General features: G+C 39.7%; 1 protein-coding gene across 10 annotated transcripts in view; it reads left to right on the top strand.

Annotated features, from left to right (window-relative positions):
- PXDNL (peroxidasin like) overlaps window positions 1-19143 on the top strand; it is a 429120-nt gene that overhangs the window by 203977 nt on the left and 206000 nt on the right. For 9 of the 10 annotated variants that reach the window (XR_012020205.1, XR_012020206.1, XR_012020207.1 and 6 more), the window contains exon 3: window positions 1438-1509. The exons of the other annotated variant lie outside the window; for it this stretch is intronic. Coding sequence is in view for 5 of the 9 variants with exons in the window: in XM_072804658.1 (XP_072660759.1) it covers window positions 1438-1509 (72 nt within the window). In the remaining 4 variants the exon portion in view is untranslated. The remainder of the gene's footprint in view (window positions 1-1437; window positions 1510-19143) is intronic. 10 annotated transcript variants of the gene reach the window in all.

Consider the following 19143-nt stretch of genomic DNA (forward strand, 5'->3'; position numbering starts at 1 on the left):
AGCTAAGAACTATCCATAAAAATGGACATTATCTCTGTATGACATCACCTCTAATGGACACTGTAGATTGATTGTTCTATCTCCTGATGGCTGGAATACTAGGCAAATAATGGTAAGGAGTGACTTTGGTACCATAGGTGGGGTGTTGGATAGTGGCTTCAAAAGCTATTTAGGGAATTGTGAGACTGAACCTTTAGAGGTGAGGAATGTCTAAGTAGGTTAGTGGCAGTCAAGTTTGGGGTCTGCAGGCTGTCTCTCTGTGTACAATGACTAAAATAACCACCTACTCCATTAGCCAAAACACTTCTGTTTTCCTAATGAGTCATACCAAAAAAAAAAGCACAAAGCAAATATTTTCTTACATTAAAAGTGAATCCTCTAGCATTTTATTCTGGCAGTAGATTTTAGAAACTTTGAAGTATTTAAATGGTATAGTATATTCAGAAAAATGGATGCCAATTCAATTAGTGATATTTCCTGTACATTTAGACGTGTCATAATAATTTATTTATTTTTTATTTTTTATTTTTTTATGATTTTATTTATTTATTCATGAGAGAGACACACACAGAGACAGAGAGAGAGAGAGAGAGAGAGAGAGGGGCAGAGACACAGCCAGAGGGAGAAGCAGGCTCCATGCAGGGAGCCCAATGTGGGACTCGATCCTCGGTCTTGAGGATCACGCCCTGGGTTGAAGGCGGTGCTAAACTGCTGGGCCACCCAGGCTGCCCTGTCATAATAATTTAAATTCAAAAGAAATTTAAAGTGTATTTACCAGGGAAAAAAAATCTATAATTTTTATTTGCCAGAGTGTTTTTTCTAAAATATTCAAAGTTGTTGAGAGGTGATTTTTCTGTAACTTGTTTTACTGTTCAAATCCAATTTATTTTTACCACCTGTTATTTTTCTCCCTGGGTTTTTTAGAAGTCAGTTTTGGACCATTTGATACTACTATAATAAGAGCCTCACTTCCTATGGTATAATTGACCGTCAGTTTGACAGTTCAACAAATACACAGTGAAAGTTCACTGTTTGCCAAGAGCAGTGATATTTATTTTTCCAAGGAAAATGGTTCAGCCTCAGCCTCCATCTGTTTATTTAGAAATATATTCCTTTGTCATTGTGACTATGTTGATAATTTTCCTTTTAAACGGTAGGCTTCAGGAAAACAGGAATTTTATCCTAGGGTTTATAGTCTTCTTTTAAGGATATTTTAGGGTAACTTTATAAATACAAATCATTTTTGAAGTCCTTTGTGACAGACTAACATTTAATGTAGCCTTTTTGAATAGAATATTTTTAAATTTGTAAATTTAGTGAACATATTTGTAAATACTTTTCTACTAGTAAATAAAGCACTATTTCTAGTGGAACTATTGTAATATTTGCAGAATCTGTTTCTCATTCTGGAATCTTTGTTTGTCTTTATTTTTTCAGTCTCCTGAACAACAACCAAATCAGACAGATTTCCAGAAATGCTTTTGAAGGACTTGAAAATTTGCTTTATCTGTAAGTTGCAAAAAAGATCAACAATGACTTATGGTGTTAATAGATTATTTTTGCTTTTTTGTTTGTTTTAACCAAAGTAATTACTTATCTTCTTGAAAACCACTGTCAACCTTTACATAAAACACATTCAAACATTTCTAAGTGAAGTCAGTTGTTGCTTTCAACAGATTATTCATCTGAGCACATTTGAATATTTATGTATATTTTTATCCCCCATCCCTGCCACAAAAAATTTAAATTGGAAAAAAATAAAAACAAAAGTTTGTCCAACTTTCACGTTCAAATCTAATTAATTGATAATTATACAAATTGCATAGATCCAAGAGAAGCGTTTTATATCAACAACTCAGCCAACCAAGACCTTCTGAAGCCAGTGAACACATTATAACTAGAAACTTTAATGAACCTGGATAAGATCCAAAGTTTGGAAAAACTAGCTCACAAATATGTTGACAATTGTGATGCTCTTTTGTTTATAACAAGTAATTGAGAATAAAGATATTTTAAATAAGTCCCTGTTTTGACCCAGAAACCAGTGCATGCAGGTAAATTGAAAGTTGGGAGGTCATGACACATATGCTTATGTGGAGGCTGAAGGAAGAAACTAGGACATTTGTCTAAGTACACAGTGAGTGCTGCAACTTTTCTTTTGAAGAATCTTTTTTTTTTTATACTCAATTTATTTTTTATTGGTGTTCAATTTACCAACATACAGAATAACACCCAGTGATCATCCCGTCAAGTGCCCCCCTCAGTGCCCATCACCCATTCACTCCCACCCCCCGCCCTTCTCCCCTTCCACCACCCCTAGTTTGTTTCCCAGAGTTAGGAGTCTTCATGTTCTGTCTCCCTTTCTGATATTTCCTACACATTTCTTCTCCCTTCCCTTCTATTCCCTTTCACTATTATCTATATTCCCCAAATGAATGAGAACATATAATGTTTGTCCTTCTCCGATTGACTTACTTCACTCAGCATAATACCCTCCAGGTCCATCCACGTTGAAGCAAATGGTGGGTATTTGTCGTTTCTAATGGCTGAGGAATATTCCATTGTATACATAAACCACATCTTCTTTATCCATTCATCTTTCGATGGACACCGAGGCTTCTTCCACAGTTTGGCTATTGTGGACATTGCTGCTAGAAACATCGGGGTGCAGGTGTCCCGCGTTTCATTGCATCTGTATCTTTGGGGTAAATCCCCAACAGTGCAATTGCTGGGTCGTAGGGCAGGTCTATTTTTAACTGTTTGAGGAACCTCCACACAGTTTTCCAGAGTGGCTGCACCAGTTCACATTCCCACCAACAGTGTAAGAGGGTTCCCTTTTCTCCGCATCCTCTCCAACATTTGTGGTTTCCTGCCTTGTTAATTTTCCCCATTCTCACTGGGGTGAGGTGGTATCTCATTGTGGTTTTGATTTGTATTTCCCTGATGGCAAGTGATGCGGAGCATTTTCTCATGTGCATGTTGGCCATGTCTATGTCTTCCTCTGTGAGATTTCTGTTCATGTCTTTTGCCCATTTCATGATTGGATTGTTTGTTTCTTTGCTGTTGAGTCTAATAAGTTCTTTATAGATCTGGGAAACTAGCCCTTTATCTGATACATCATTTGCAAATATCTTCTCCCATTCTGTAGGTTGTCTTTTAGTTTTGTTGACTGTATCCTTTGCTGTGCAAAAGCTTCTTATCTTGATGAAGTCCCAATAGTTCATTTTTGCTTTTGTTTCTTTTGAAGTCACTGTGGCTGAGTTAAAAAACGGTGTTGCCTGTGTTCTCCTCTAGGATTTTGATGGAATCTTGTCTCACATTTAGATCTTTCATCCGTTTTGAGTTTATCTTTGTGTACGGTGCAAGAGAGTGGTCTAGTTTCATTCTTCTGCATGTGGATGTCCAATTTTCCCAGCACCATTTATTGAAGAGACTGTCTTTCTTCCAATGGATAGTCTTTCCTCCTTTATCGAATATTAGTTGACCATAAAGTTCAAGGTCCACTTCTGGGTTCTCTATTCTGTTCCATTGATCTGTGTATCTGTTTTTGTGCCAGTACCACAGTGTCTTGATGACCACAGCTTTGTAGTACAACCTGAAATCTGGCATTGTGATTCCCTCAGATATGGTTTTCTTTTTTAAAATTCTCCGGGCTATTTGGAGTCTTTTCTGATTCCACACAAATCTTAAAATAATTTGTTCTAACTCTCTGAAGAAAGTCCATGGTATTTTGATAGGGATTGCATTACGTGTAAATTGCCCTGGGTAACACTGACATTTTCACAATATTAATTCTTCCAATCCATGAGCATGGAATATTTTTCCATCTCTTTGTGTCTTCCTCAGTTTCTTTCAGAAGTGTTCTATAGTTTTTAGGGTATAGATCCTTTACCTAGTTGGTTAGGTTTATTCCTAGGTATCTTATGCTTTTGGGTGCAGTTGTAAATGGGATTGACTCCTTGATTTCTCTTTCTTCAGTCTCATTGTTAGTGTATAGAAATGCCACTGATTTCTGGGCATTGATTTTGTATCCTGCCACGCTACCAAATTGCTGTATGAGTTCTAGCAATCTTGGGGTGGAGGTTTTGGGTTTTCTATGTAGAGTATCATGTCATCGGCGAAGAGGGAGAGTTTGACTTCTTTGCCAATTTGAATGCCTTTAATGTCCTTTTGTTGTCTGATTGCTGAGGCTAGGACTTCCAGTACTATGTTGAATAGCAGTGGTGAGAGTGGACATCCCTGTCTTGTTCCTGATCTTAGGGGAAAGGCTCCCAGTGCTTCCCCATTGAGAATGATATTTTCTATGGGCTTTTCGTAGATGGCTTTTAAGATGTTGAGGAATGTTCCCTCTATCCCTACACTCTGAAGAGTTTTGATCAGGAATGGATGCTGTATTTTGTCAAATGCTTTCTCTGCATCTAATGAGAGGATCATATGGTTCTTGGTTTTTCTCTTGCTGATATGATGAATCACATTGATTGTTTTATGAGTGTTGAACCAGCCTTGTGTCCCGGGGATAAATCCTACTTGGTCATGGTGAATAATTTTCTTAATGTACTGTTGGATCCTATTGGCTAGTATCTTCTTGAGAATTTTTGCATCCATGTTTATCAGGGATATTGGTCTGTAATTCTCCTTTGTGGTGGGGTCTTTATCTGGTTTTGGAATTAAGGTGATACTGGCCTCATAGAACGAGTTTGGAAGTACTCCATCTCTTTCTATCTTTCCAAACAGCTTTAGTAGAATAGGTATGGTTTCTTCTTTAAACGGTGATAGAATTCCCCTGGGAAGCCATCTGGCCCTGGACTTTTGTGTCTTGGGAGGTTTTTGATGACTGCTTCAATTTCCTCCCTGGTTATTGGCCTGTTCAGGTTTTCTATTTCTTCCTGTTCCAGTTTTGGTAGTTTGTGGCTTTCCAGGAATGCATCCATTTCTTCTAGATTGCCTAATTTATTGGCGTATACTGTACATAATATGTTTTTAAAATTGTTTGTGTTTCCTTGGTGTTGGTAGTGATCTCTCCTTTCTCTTTCATGATTTTATTAATTTGAGTCTCTCTTCTTTTTAATAAGGCTGGCTAATGGTTTATCTATCTTATTAGTTCTTTCAAAGAACCAACTCCTGGTTCTGTTGATCTTTTCCACCGTTCTTCTGGTCTCGATTTCGTTGAGTTCTGCTTGAATCTTTATTACCTCTCTTCTTCTGCTGGGTGTAGGATCTATTTGCTGTTTTTTCTCTAGCTCCTTTAGGGGTAAGGTTAGCTTTTGTATTTGAGTTCTTTCCAGTTTTTAAATGGATGCTTGTACTGCGATGTATTTCCCCCTTAGGACTGCTTTTGCTGCATCCCAAAGATTTTGAATGGTTGTATCTTCATTCTCATTCGTTTCCATGAATCTTTTTAATTCTTTCTTAATTTCCTGGTTGACCCTTTCATCTTTTAGCAGGATGGTCCTTAACCTCCACGTGCTTGAAGTCCTTCCAAACTTCTTGTTGTGATTTAGTTCTAATTTCAAGGCATTATGGTCTGAGAATATGCAGGGGACGATCCCAATCTTTTGGTATCGGTTCAGACCCGATTTGTGACCCAGTATGTGGTCTATTCTGGAGAAAGTTCCATGTGCACTTGAGAAGAATCTGTATTCAGTTGAGTTTGGATGTAAAGTTCTGTAGATATCTGTGAAATCCATCTGGTCCAGTGTATCATTTAAAGCTCTCATTTCTTTGGAGATGTTGTGCTTAGAAGACCTATCGAGTATAGAAAGAACTAGATTGAAGTCACCAAGTATAAGTGTATTATTATCTAAGTATTTCTTCACTTTGGTTATTAACTGGTTTAAATATTTGGCAGCTCCCACGTTTAGAGCATATATATTGAGAATCGTTAAGTCCTCTTGTTGGATAGATCCTTCAAGTATGATATAGTGTCCCTCTTCATCTCTCACTACAGTCTTCGGGTTAAATTTTAGTTTATCTGATATAAGGATGGCTACCCCTGCTTTCTTTTGAGGACCATTTGAATGGTAAATGGTTCTCCAACCTTTTATTTTCAGGCTGTAGGTGTCCTTTTGTCTAAAATGAGTTTCTTGTAGACAGCAAATAGATGGGTCCTGCTTTTTTATCCAGTCTGAAACCCTGCACCTATTGATGGGGTCATTAAGCCTGTTCACGTTCAGAGTTACTATTGAAAGATATGAGTTTAGTGTCATCATGGTATCTATTCAGTCCTTGTTTTTGTGGATTGTCCCACTGAACTTCTTCTTAAAGGGGAATTTTAAGAGTCCCCCTTAAAATTTCTTGCGGAGCTGGTTTGGAGGTCACATATTCTTTCAGTTCCTGCCTGTCTTGGATGCTCTTTATCTCTCCTTCCATTCTGAATGAGAGCCTTGCTGGATAAAGTATTCTTGGTTGCATGTTCTTCTCATTTAGGACCCTGAATATATCCTGCCAGCCCTTTCTGGCCTGCCAGGTCTCTGTGGAGAGGTCTGCTGTTACCCTAATACTCCTCCCCATAAAAGTTAGGGATTTCTTGTCTCTTGCTGCTTTAAGGATCTTCTCTTTATCTTTGGAATTTGCAAGCTTCACTATTAAATGTCGAGGTGTTGAACGGTTTCTATTGATTTTAGGGGGGAATCTATTTCCTGGATCTGAATGCCTGTTTCCCTTCCCAGATTAGGAAAGTTTTCAGCTATGATTTGGTCAAATACATATTCTGGCCATCTGGCCCTTTCAGCGCCCTTGGGAACCCCAATTAATTGTAGGTTTTTCTTCCTCAGGCTGTCGTTTATTTCCCTTAATCTATCCTCTTGGTCTTTTAATTGTTTGTCTCTTTTTTCCTCAGTTTCCCTCTTTGTCATCAACTTGTCTTCTTTGTCACTCACTCGTTCTTCCACCTCGTTAACCCTCGTCGTTAGATTTTTGGATTGCATCTCATTCAATTGATTTTTAATTTCTGCCTGATTAGATCTAAATTGTGCAGTCATGAAGTCTCTTGAGTCCTTTATGTTTTTTTCTAGAGCCACCAGTAGCTGTATAATAGTGCTTCCGAATTGGCTTTCTGACACTGAATTGTAATCCAGATTTTGTAACTCTGTGGGAGAGAGGACTGTTTCTGATTCTTTCTTTTGAGGTGAGGTTTTTCCTTCTAGTCATTTTGCTCAGTGCAGAGTGGCCAAAAACAAGTTGTATTGGGAAAAGGAGAAAAAGATAGGAGAGAAAGAAGGAAAGAAGAGAGAAAAAGAAAAAAGAAAAAAGGGGTGGGGGAAGCAAGCAAACAAACAAACAAAAACAAAACCCACGGGGGAGTATCTTCTGATTCTGTGTACTTTAAGTACCTTGACTTCCCCTGGAACTTGTCCTCTAGCTGGTCCTCTGGGGGAGGGGCCTGTTGTGCTGATTCTCAGGTGTTAGCACTTGGGGGAGCTGCTCTGCCCCTGCCTGGTGCAGGGCTCAGTGGGGGGTTGTTTACCCCGTGAGGCCCCAGGAGGAACAACCGCAGTGGCGGGGCCAGCTCTGCAGCCCTGGAGTCAGCTCCCGCAGTCACCACGGAGCTCTCCGTCTGCAGGGCCTGGAGGCTCCGGGGCGGGGCCTCTGATCTGCTCAGCTCGGGGCAGGAGCGTCCTCGCTGTCCTGGGCCCTCCCGGCCTCTGCCTGTCCCGGGGGAGGCCGGATCCTGGGCTGTGTCCCGGCGCCCTGTGCTCCCGGTCTGCGCTGTTGGATTCGCGCTCCCGGGCCGCGCAGCCCCCTCCGCGGAGCCGCCCCCGAGCCCCCCGAGCTGCTCCGGGTCCCGCCCTGCGCGCTGCAGCCCTTAGGGAGCTCGGCGCATCTCCCGGGGCGCAGGTGTCTGTTAGTGTCCCCGGGAGCCCGAGGGCATCCCCGCCCTCCTGGGTCCTGCTCCACCTCCCTGCAAGCCCCTTTCCGCCCGGGAAGGTCGGTGCAGCTCCTGCTCCTCCGGGACGGGGCTCTCCTGTCCTGGGGACACTCGCCCCGGCCTCAGCCCGGCTCCTCGCGGGGCCCCTCCCCCCTGGAGGCCTTTTGTTCCTTTATTTCTTTTTCCCCGTCTTCCTACCTGGATAGAAGCGCGAACTCTTCTCACTGTAGCATTCCAGCTGGTCTCTCTTTAAATCTCAGGCCGAATTCGGAGATTTTCAGGATGATTTGAAGGTTATCTAGGTAATTTGGTGGGGACAGGTGACTTGGGGACCCTACTCTCCCGCCGTCTTGCCCCTCCTCCTCTTTTGAAGAATCTTAAAGAGGTAATTGACATTTTTACAGAAACATGCCCATTTGTACTTCGTATAAAAAGTTGGTTACTTTTTAAAGAAAAGACGCTATCCTAACCGTTTTGCTTCCATTTCATTTCTACAATGATCACAGCATCTTTATGAAACACTGGAATTCATGTTACAACTCAGTTCTGGAGACTTTACGGCCTTTTGCATTCAATTGTTATACCCCAGGCTAACAGGCAAGGTCTTCTACAACTTTCTTTAATCACTCAGTCCTAAAGTGCTGATTCATTCTTGGAGTTGGTCCATTCTTTTTGGTGTTCTAATTGTTCATGACCAACCTAACATGCCTAGCAGGTGCATGTCAGTTTTCATCCCCACATAAGAAACATTACTGAGAGGGTTTCAAGCTTTCTCGATGGTGGTGTGAGAAATCCCAGTTTTGTGGTTCTTTACTTATTGGCATGTAAAGAGTTATCACCCCTACAGTAAAACAAACTAATTAATTAAAAAAAACCTAAAAACTTTACAACAGTAAATAATGACTTAGAAGAAACCTCATTACTAGTGCAATATTCAGGGAAAGAATCTCGTAAAATGATAGTTACTGGCAAGAACTTAATTTTGGATAAAATGAACATTCAGCATTACTGTGGCTTGGATCAATTACATGCACAAGTGCACTATCTGCTCCGTGTAAGAAGTATTTCACCAAACTTCCAGTCAATTCTCTAGCCAGTTCACACATTACCCATTAAGTGAAAAATACAAATCTTTTATAAGATGTACATTTAGGAAAGGGGAAGGATAATTTATAAATGTTTCATTATGCAATAGGTTGTGAACACATTCTTATGGCCACTGAAGTAAATCTTTCCATATTTTCAAGAACATTGACAAGTAAGGTTTACTTCTCAAATCAGAGAAGTTCATAGGAAAAAGAAAGTTGTGGACTAAAAGACCTATTCATGCAGACAGCACCTGTTTGGATGAGAAGAAGATGGAATTGTAAGGTTTAGAAGAAAACATCAGAGTTTGAGTTGATTAAAAATGGTCTAACTGTGCCATTTTGTGTCAATACTTTAAGCTGGCTATCCACTATCTTTCTGTGACCTGATCCAGTGAAAATGCTTGGAGCAAACAAGAACTCTTTGAGGACAGAATTCACAAATACTCTGAAATATGGTGAAATTCATTAATTTGGTGGTCTGTGGTGATGTTGGGATAGGCAGTGGGGAAGGTAGTAGTGTATGAAGATGAAGAGACATCAGTAATACCTATATACGTGTTTGGAGATAAAGACACACATATTTATAGGACAACAGGTCTTATTAAAATGGGTACACATAAGGCAGGACAGTATCAGAACAGAAGGAAGTCCAATTGTGTCTTCCAGTGTGATGGGCAAGTTAGACTTCAAATTAGGAGGTGTTTAGGAATTATTGAGTCATTGACCAAAGCTAAGCACTGTCAACATTGACAATGTCTCTGTTATGATATCAGCTATAAAGTATACTATAATTTTGTTGTCTTGCCCCACTTTGGCCAGAAATATTAAACACAATTTGAGGAAAATGCATTCATAGGGACAGTTCTGAGTTTGAGATGGCATGTATTGGTTAGAGCAGTGAGTACAGAAGGAAAGATGAAGTAAGTTGTAACTCGGAACCAAGGGGTAAGACCAGAAAGGCCTTTGCACAAGAATCTAGATGGTGCCATGTCAGGGAGAATTTATTGAGGAAGGGAATGATCATCTCTGTGGTTGGGGAGAGGCCATTCTGGGAGAATGGACAGGTGTGCTTGAGGCAAAGATTCAAATAGTAGGAAGCTATGCCAAGGTCTCCTGAACTGCCACGCATGACAACAGCCTGGACAGGGGTCTGCAGAGCTGGAGAGGGATTTTTGGTGTAGATTTATTTAATGACTATGACAGATGAGAGGGAATGTCTGCTCTTCTCATAGAAAATCCCCGTTCCTGTCCCAGTCTGTGCCACTAATACTCCAGCCTCCTTTCACTGTCCTGGGAGCCTTCCTTGACCACTTTCATACTCATACTTTCCTTACGCATTCCCTCTCCTGCACAACTCTAGTTTTTATTTTCCACCCAATATTCTGAATCTTTGGATGGATCACTCATAGGATTTAATTTAACATTTAATTGTACTTAGTGTTTATTCCACTTCTTTCCCTATGTGTATGTGTATTGTCTCAATGGCCACATACTTGAGAATTGGGGTCTTGCTTGTATTTCTGTCCAATTCATACAAAGTTCCAGACAGAGTTCTATGCTTCCCCAAACTGGTGTTCTCTTCCAGCACACATCTGTTTTCTTTTCAGTAAATAGCACCCTTATTCTTGAGCTGCTTGGCATCATGCTTAGGTTCTTCCTTTCTCGTATGCTACTTCGGCACACTCTGTTCATTCCAATCCTAAAAACATTTCTAATTTGGTCATTTTCTCCATCTCTCCATCTACTCTAGTGTAAGCAGTCATTATTTCCCTGCTTCATATTTCATTTTAATAAAAGCAACACCCCTTATTTTGGCCTGTAAGTCCTAGAATTTTTAAAGATTTTATTTATTCATGAGAGACATAGAGAGAGACAGAGAGAGAGAGAGGCAGAAACACACAGGCAGAGGGAGAAGCAGGCTCCAAGTAGGGAGCCCAACATGGGACTCGATCCCGGGTCTCCAGGATCACACTCTGGGCTGAAGGTGGCGCTAAACTGCTGAGCCACCCAGGCTGCCCCCGTGTCATGGTTTTTGATCCATACATACATGTAAATCCATCTCATGTATTTCTTTCTTTTGCTTTTTATATTTGATCCATTGTTCTTTATTTTTCCAAACACAATAAGCACTTAGCTCCTATGTCATGGGCTGTCACACACATGCTGCTTGTTGGTTTTTCCTTGTGATCTTCTGTCTTGTTTAATGTTATTTCCCTAGGACTCACTCTAGGTCAATCAACCCTCTCCTTTTTTCCCTATCAGGGCACCCTGTTTATTTCATTTATCATGTCTACCATAACAGTTAATGTTTCTCCCCCTATTTTTTAAACCTATTTTCTGACTTCCCACTGGATTTTATAAAGGCAAGTGGCCATAGTCCTCTTATGTATCATATATATCATCATCTAGAACATAGGGAGTAAATGCTCATTAAATATTTGTTGACTAAATAGGAGAAAATAAGGTGATCAATAAATGCTTGATATTTGACTAATACTTTTAATTATGCTAAGTTCATTATTTCTTAGAAAGGGAGATACACCATTAAATGTATTAGCTTTTTCAGCAATGTATATCAATCAGTTATTTATATTGTGCCTTTTCCAAGGATTTCAGGTGTTTATATTACATGAAGTAGTTCTAGTACATGTATATTCAGGAGGCTAATTTTTTTTTAAAGATTTTATTTATTTATTTATTTATTTATTTATTTATTTATTTATTTATTTATTCATTCATGAAAGACACACAGAGAGAGAGACACACACACACAGGCAGAGACACAGACAGAGGGAGAAGCAGGCTCCATGCCAGGAGCCTGATGTGGGACTCGATCTCGGGTCTCCAGGATCACGCCCTGGGCCGAAGGCAACTACTTTGTATTAAACCAGAATTGCAACTTTGCCCTGCCAAACACAAAAGAGGGCACATATTGTTCTCTAAAACAAAAGTATTTCTGAACTTTTCTGAAATTCTAATGTGTTTTGGTCCAAATTGTATCATTGATTCCCTTGGGCAAAAAGATATTGAATATCTCAGGATGAATTTTGCTTTTAGTTTCATGAGAAAAAGTATCACTGTTTGAATATATCTTTGGAGACCAGTTCATTTAGGGTTAGCTGAATTTTGGACCTAAGATGCATTGATAAACTGAGAGAAAAACCTTCCTTTTCTTTGGGTTAGCAGACCAGCAACTGTTATGAACAATTCCCCTGGTATTCATTATTCTTAACCAAGTTAGAATTAATCTAGTGATAAACTCCAAAATGAATTTTTATTTATTCAGAAACATCTTGGCATCTATATAGGTAGTAATGATCTCATTACTGATGAGCATTTAACAGTTTTTAAAAAACTATCCATAAGGTAAGAACTGTTGCCTATCTGCTCATGTTTGAGATACACTGAGCATCATTTAGTAGTATTTTTACAGGAAATGTATTCCACATTCAAATCCATAATTTTGTTTCTGGGTTTGGTTCCCAGAATCTCTTCTCTGATTTATAGCTTCTTTCTGCTTCTATCCCAGCTCTTGGCATCGTTGTCCTCATGAACTCCTATTTCTGAATGCTACCCCCTCTGCACACACTCAACTTCTTAGATCTTTGGCTGATTATGTCATTTGCAATTGTATATTCAGCATTGGTCTTTCCTATCTCTCTCTAGTCTCTGAATTTATTTGGAGTCTACCACATTCTTTTTGTGACCTATAGATAAAAAGATATTCTTGTGAAAGTATTGGGCAATTTTTAAAAAATATTTTTTTATTTATTCATGAGAGACACACAGAGAGAGAGAGAGAGAGGCAGAGACACAGACAGAGGGAGAAGCAGGCTCTGTGCAGAGAGCCCGATGCGAGACTTGGTCCTGGGACTCCAGGATCATGCCCTGGGCCAAAGGCAGGCACTAAACTGCTGAGCCACCCAGGGATCTCCAGAATTGGGCAATTTATAAATGTTGAGTTCTTGGGTAAGCGAGTGCTATTGAAGAATTTCACCTTTAATACTGTGAACTTGAAGGACACAACTCACCACTTCTGGCCCCTGTGAATATTCCCTGAGCATTAATGACAATCTAACAAAATAAATGAAATTTCCATGGGGTTTCTTGTTCACTGTATTAGTTAGCTTTTGCTGTGTACCAAATTACTTGAGAACTTAGTGACTTATGAATTACTATTTCTTATGATTGACTTATGGGTTTATTGCGCAGATCTTCTGGTGTAGACTGGGTCAGCTGAGGCTGGAAGCTTTATTTTATAATGGCTTTACTTACATATCTGGCAACTGCACAGTGTCAACTGAGATGGCTTTTTCCTCCATGTGGTTTCTCTTTCTCTAGCCAACTAGACTGTGCTTGTTTATGGTGATCTTACCTTAAGTGCCATCAGAGATGAGCTTTTCATGCCTCTCTTATGTCATATTTGCTAGTGTCTCATTTCCCAAGTCCAATCACATGGTCGGGACCTAATTCAAGCACTGGATTCCACCTCTTGATGGGCAAAGCAACAGAATCATCTGGCAAAAGGGTTGAATCCAGGGATGGGGAAAAACTTATGGCAATTTCTTCAATACATCACATTGACATTGAGCTTCCTAGAGTGAGGCCCAAGTTGCAGTCACAACCAGGCATGTCCTGGTTTAGTCACCAGAATAGAGTTATGCAATGGGTACTATGTTCACAAAGGGAGAAGAGGTCATATCCACTTGGGCACATAGGGCTGGAAGAAGGTTAAACTTGATGAAAGGAATAGTCCTTTAGCTTAATCTTGAAAGGAGGATTTATGAGAAAAGACAAGGCATAGTTTGGTATGTTTGGGAAATGGCAACTATCTTTTAATGATTAGATTGTAGAGCCCAAATAGAGTATGATAAGAGATAAACTTGGCAAGTTCAACAAAGGCCAAATAATGGGAGAGGAGAAGTTTGTATGCCTCTCTGTCTCACTTGGTGTTACCTCTTACTTACTTCTACTCACTCCAAACCAGCCTCTGTACCTACCACACTACTAGTTCTCTGACAAAGGCCACTCATGTTGTTAAATATATTGCAAATTTTCCATTATATACTATGTTTAATTATATCTAATAGTTTCCTTTTGTTGACCATTCAATGCCCTTGACAATATCTTTGGTGTTAGTGACATCTCTCGTGTTCCTCGTCTTCCCTTCACTCTTCTGTCTGGTTTGTCTCAGACTGCACCTAGAGTTCCATCCCAGGCTCTGTTCTTTATCATACTATGGTTGAAAACGTCCACTTCCATTGTATCAGTTATTATCTAGATGCTGCTGGCTCACAAGTCTTTATTCCGAGCCTAAATTGTCTTATGTTTTCAAATACACATGCATGTACACACTTGACATGTCCCATTGGAGCGTCAGACTCAGCATGATTTAAATTTGACTAAATTATCTTTTGCTCTTCAAACTTGCTGCCTATTTCCTATGTTCAAACATGCTTCTTATTTTGGGAAATGATGACAGACTCATACAGTAATCTAAACTAAATACCCATGCAGCATACTGGCCTTCTCCCAATTCCTCTCCTACTAAATCTAGTTAGTTGTCAAGTTCTATTTTGCTTTAGTGTTGTTTGTATTTTCCCTATCTATGCCCACTGTGCTGACTTACATTTAGTCCATGTTACCCATCACTCTATGAGAAAACCTCATTTTGTTGTTAAAGCTGCTCCTCTTCTGACTCTGAAGGACGACCAGTCATCTTTTTAAAACACAAATTCCCGATCATGCCATTCTTCTGTGGGTCCTTCAGTGACTCCTCATTGTTGTTTGGTTGAAGTAAAATATACAAGGCTTGACTTCACTTACATCTTCAGCTTCCTTAATGACCTCCTCAAACCATGTTCTGTGAAGTTCCTGATGTGTGGTATTTGATGGCCTCCATATTAGATGCCTATCGGTCATCTTTGAGTTACTGGATTATACTGGTATTGTGTCTTCCTGTGATTCCTTCCTGCTCCTTCACTCTGATATTGAGATCACATCACAGATCTATTATTTATTATCGCCTATATGTGTGAGCAGTACACAGTATCACTAGTCTGTGCATCAACCCTGTATAGTTTTATGATTGGAAAAATCGACAGAGTAATTAATTTTATCAGGGATATGAATGTGGGAATACTATACCTAATGAAGAATAAAAGGGGAAAGAGAAGGGAAATAAGCAATGTGGGTAGTGGTAGAGAGTGTGGCAGCTTTGCACTTTTGGGTGGATAGCCGTAGCCTGAGTTTTCTCTTTCTCTGTCAGTTGATCTTAGGAAAACTCCCCATGAGACTATAGCTGCAGGCTGGGAGAGAGAGGGTGGTGTAGCATGAGTAGGACCATGGGCATTTGGCCACTTCTTTATGTCATTTGTTTTTGGCTTTAGGGACTGCTTGGGGCTGATCATGTATATACCACCTCCATTTGATGATGGAATGTTTGCTCTGCGTATCAAACTTTAGGGCTTTGTGGGTCAGACCACACACAGCTCATGATGGACAGCTCAGATCATATGGTAACTTGGCGGCCCAGGGGTAAGCAACAGTCTCTGTTAAGGCCCAGCAACAGGCCAAGAACTGTCTCTCAAAAGGGAGAATAGTTGTTGTTTTTTTTTTCAATTTTATCCATATATGTATTTTTATATGCTAAAGTTTTTACTCGGGTTCTTTTTATATTTTCTGTTTGTTAGCTGAGATTTTATTTTTTTGTTTCCAGTTTGTAGTTGCTTATTGAAACATTTTTATGACTCTTAAAATCTCTATCACGGAATTCTAACCTCACTGTTGTATTGTTGTAGGTATCTGTATTAGTCAGCTAAGGCTGCCATAACACAAAATTGTAGACTGGGTGGCTTAAACAGTAGAAATGTGTTTTCCCAGAGTTCTAGAGGCCCAAAGTCGAAGATCAAAAGGGTGACAGAGTTGCTTTTTTTTTTTTTAGAATTCCCTCTCCTTGGCATGTAGATGGCCATCATCTCTCTGTCTCCTTGGCATGTAGATGGCCATCATCTCTCTGTCCATAGATATATATAATATATAATATAATAATCACCTTTTCCTATAAGGATGACAGTTGTGTTGGATTAGGGCCCACCCTAATGACTTTATTTTACCTTAATTAGTTCTTTAGAAAGGCCTTATCTTCAAATATTCTGAGGTACTGAAAGTTGGTATTTCAACTTATGAATGGGGTTGGGAGTGGGGCACACTTTAACCCATAACAGCATTTATTTATTATCTTTTTTCATTACATTTGGTATCTCTCTGGTTCTCATTATGGTGAGTGGTTTTTGGTTAAAACCTGGACCTTTTTGGGTATTATGTTGAGACTCTGAGTCTTATTTAAATCTGTTTTAGCTGACTTCTTCTTTGTTTGGGAAGGGGCTGTCTTTCTACTGTCAGGTAGGGGTAGAAGCCCAGGTTCCCCAGTTTGCCTCCATGGATATCCATGTGCTAGTGGGACTCCTTGTTATTTTTAGGCAGAGTTGGGAACTCTGGTTTTCCACTAGGCGTCCACTGTTCCTTGCTGGGAGGATTATAAATGCTTCATTATTGCTTCCCACAAGGCCTACACTGACACCAGGTAGAGGGGGTGGCTTCATTCGTGCCTCAGGATGGTAAAACTACGACTGTCCACTAAGCCTCCCCTGATGCCACCCCAACCAGGAGCAAAAGGGACAGCTCTTTATTGCTACCTTGGATTAGAGGTCTAGGCTTCTTAGGTGGTCTATACTGTCACCTTGGGGTGGTTTCATTATTTTTATTGTTTGGGTAGGAACGTCCTAGCTCCTGTAACAATACTGCTATGGGGGTATTGGGTACCTCATTTGGCTTCACGAGGTTGGAGATCTAGCTCCTCGCTTGGCTTTTACTGGCATGGGGCGGGGGGGATGGGGCCACCGATTTTCTGTGGTGTTTGGCTGGAGTAGAGTGGTTCTTTTCCAAAAGTTTCTGTCTTGTTAGACTTTCCCATTCCCTTGTTTATTGTGACTTTTTATTGTCTGCATTCATTGACATTTCCTGGTTTTTGGCTGTTCAGCTTAACATCTGGAATAACTGACCAAACAGAAAACCCAGAGACTGTTGTGTTATTTCTTGAGTCTTGAGATTCTTAGCAAATTTGCCTTCTCTATGCCTTTCAGTCTTTTTATGTTTGCCTTATTTATAATATCTATGTTTTTAAATTATGCTTACCAAGAAAACTATGAAAAGGATTTCTACTTTACCTTCTCAGAGATAGAAATCTTTATAAACACTTTTGAGTGTCTTTTTCAGTATATATATATTCTTTTCTTTTCCTTCTAAAATTTAACCCATGTGTCCCAGCAAGAGCCCTCTGTGGCTCAAACTATCTGTAACCCTGCCCCCTTTCATTGGGAGCTTCTGCTTCAGATCACCCAACCAAGTACTCTTCCATCCCTGTGCACCTTGTGCCCTCAGGCCTCCCTGACTTCTAGGTCTGTGTGTTCAGGAGAAGCCCGCCCCAGTCCAGCAGGCCATCCTCCTGGAACTGGGAGTTCCTCACATTGTACTTGAGGTTCCTCAGTGGGGGTGGGGTCATTTGTCTGATTCAGACCCCTGTGGCTCTCTGCTGGGAAGAGGCTCAGGACGTCTGCAGGAGTCAGGCCTACCTGCTGTCTCTCATCAGCAGGCTTCCTGGTCCTGCCCAGAATCAAGGGTAAGGAGTTCCATGACATCTGGCTTTAGTGGAACAAAGAATATGTTTTGGAGTAGGGTGAACCTTGGTATCACTATGAGTCCCCCAGAAGTAATCACTGGGATCCCAGTCTACCCTCCAAGTCCCAACTCAGGGACCCATCCCAGGGTACCTGGATGCTGAGTCCCAGTGGCTTACACAAGTGCACTTTCTCCCACCATCTTCTCTCTAAGCATCAGGCCCTCAGGTCCTGTTGGATAGGGCATGCCTTTGCCAACCAGGACATATTAGGGCAGTTTTTCTCCTCTCTGTGCCCTTGATGTGGAAGTTTGAGTGCTGGTTACCATTAGACCCCACATGTTGGAGTAGAGGCTGGTATGTTGTTTTGGGAGTTTTTTTGACCAAAAAAAAAAAAAATAGCTAATAACCATCATTTTCCAATATATGCATAAAATTTCTGTTTTATTGTAGTAAAATATATATAACATAAAATTTACCATTATAATCATTTTAAGTGTACAATTCAGTGGCATCATGTACATATGCACATACATATGCACAATGTTGTACAATCATAAGTAGTTTTCCATTTCTAGAACTTTTTCATCATCCCCTATAGAAACTCTATACCCATTAAATAATAACTTCCCATGTTTCCCTCTTTTCAGGCACTGGTAATCTAATCTATTTTATGTCTCTATAAATTGGCCTCTTCTAGGTATCTCAAATAGAGTAAGTCAATATTTAGACTTTTGCATCTGGCTTATTTCACTTTGCATGATTTTTCAAGTTTCATCCATGTTGTAGCATGTATCAGAATTTGATTCATTTTTAAAGGCTCAATAATATTCCATTGTATGGATATGCCCATCTGTTGATGGGAATTTGGGTTCTTTCCAACTTTTAGCTATTATGAATAATGTTACTGTGAGTACTGCTATAAATGTACCTACCTGAATTCCTGCTTTCAAATCTTTTGGGTATATAACAGAAGCAGGCTTGCAGATTTCTTTTTATGAAATTATTTACTGATAGAATACTTTCATTAGTTTATATATTCATTCATTTATTCAATGCATCTCTTGATTGTCACCCACTTGCCAAACTCTGTACTGATATTAATGTTCAATATCACATATTTGCATAGTGTCTTATAGAGTTTTTATAAATCCTTCATTGACTCCTTGCAATAGACTTATGATTTGATATATTAATATCCTAACTACATATGTAATGAAATGTATCTTTATAAGCTTAATTTTCTGAGAATTCCACCACTGAGTCCAGACTCACATTTCTGCCTTCTAATTTTGAGCCAATATTCTTTCAGTTGACAATCTTGAAATATTTAAGCAAAGATTAGGTTAACATTTGAGGAAAATGCTCTAAAACATGTTCTGTAACTCAAACTCCAGAAAATTTTCCATTATAATGAATCTATTATAATGATGATATGTAGGTGATTTTCTAAAGTTTCAAACATTGTTTTAAGTTTTCTTATTTTTACAGTAGGAAACAATATCTCTGGA

The sequence above is a fragment of the Canis lupus genome, chromosome 28 (assembly GCF_048164855.1).
Source record: "Canis lupus baileyi chromosome 28, mCanLup2.hap1, whole genome shotgun sequence".
Classification (NCBI taxonomy): Eukaryota; Metazoa; Chordata; class Mammalia; order Carnivora; family Canidae; genus Canis; species Canis lupus.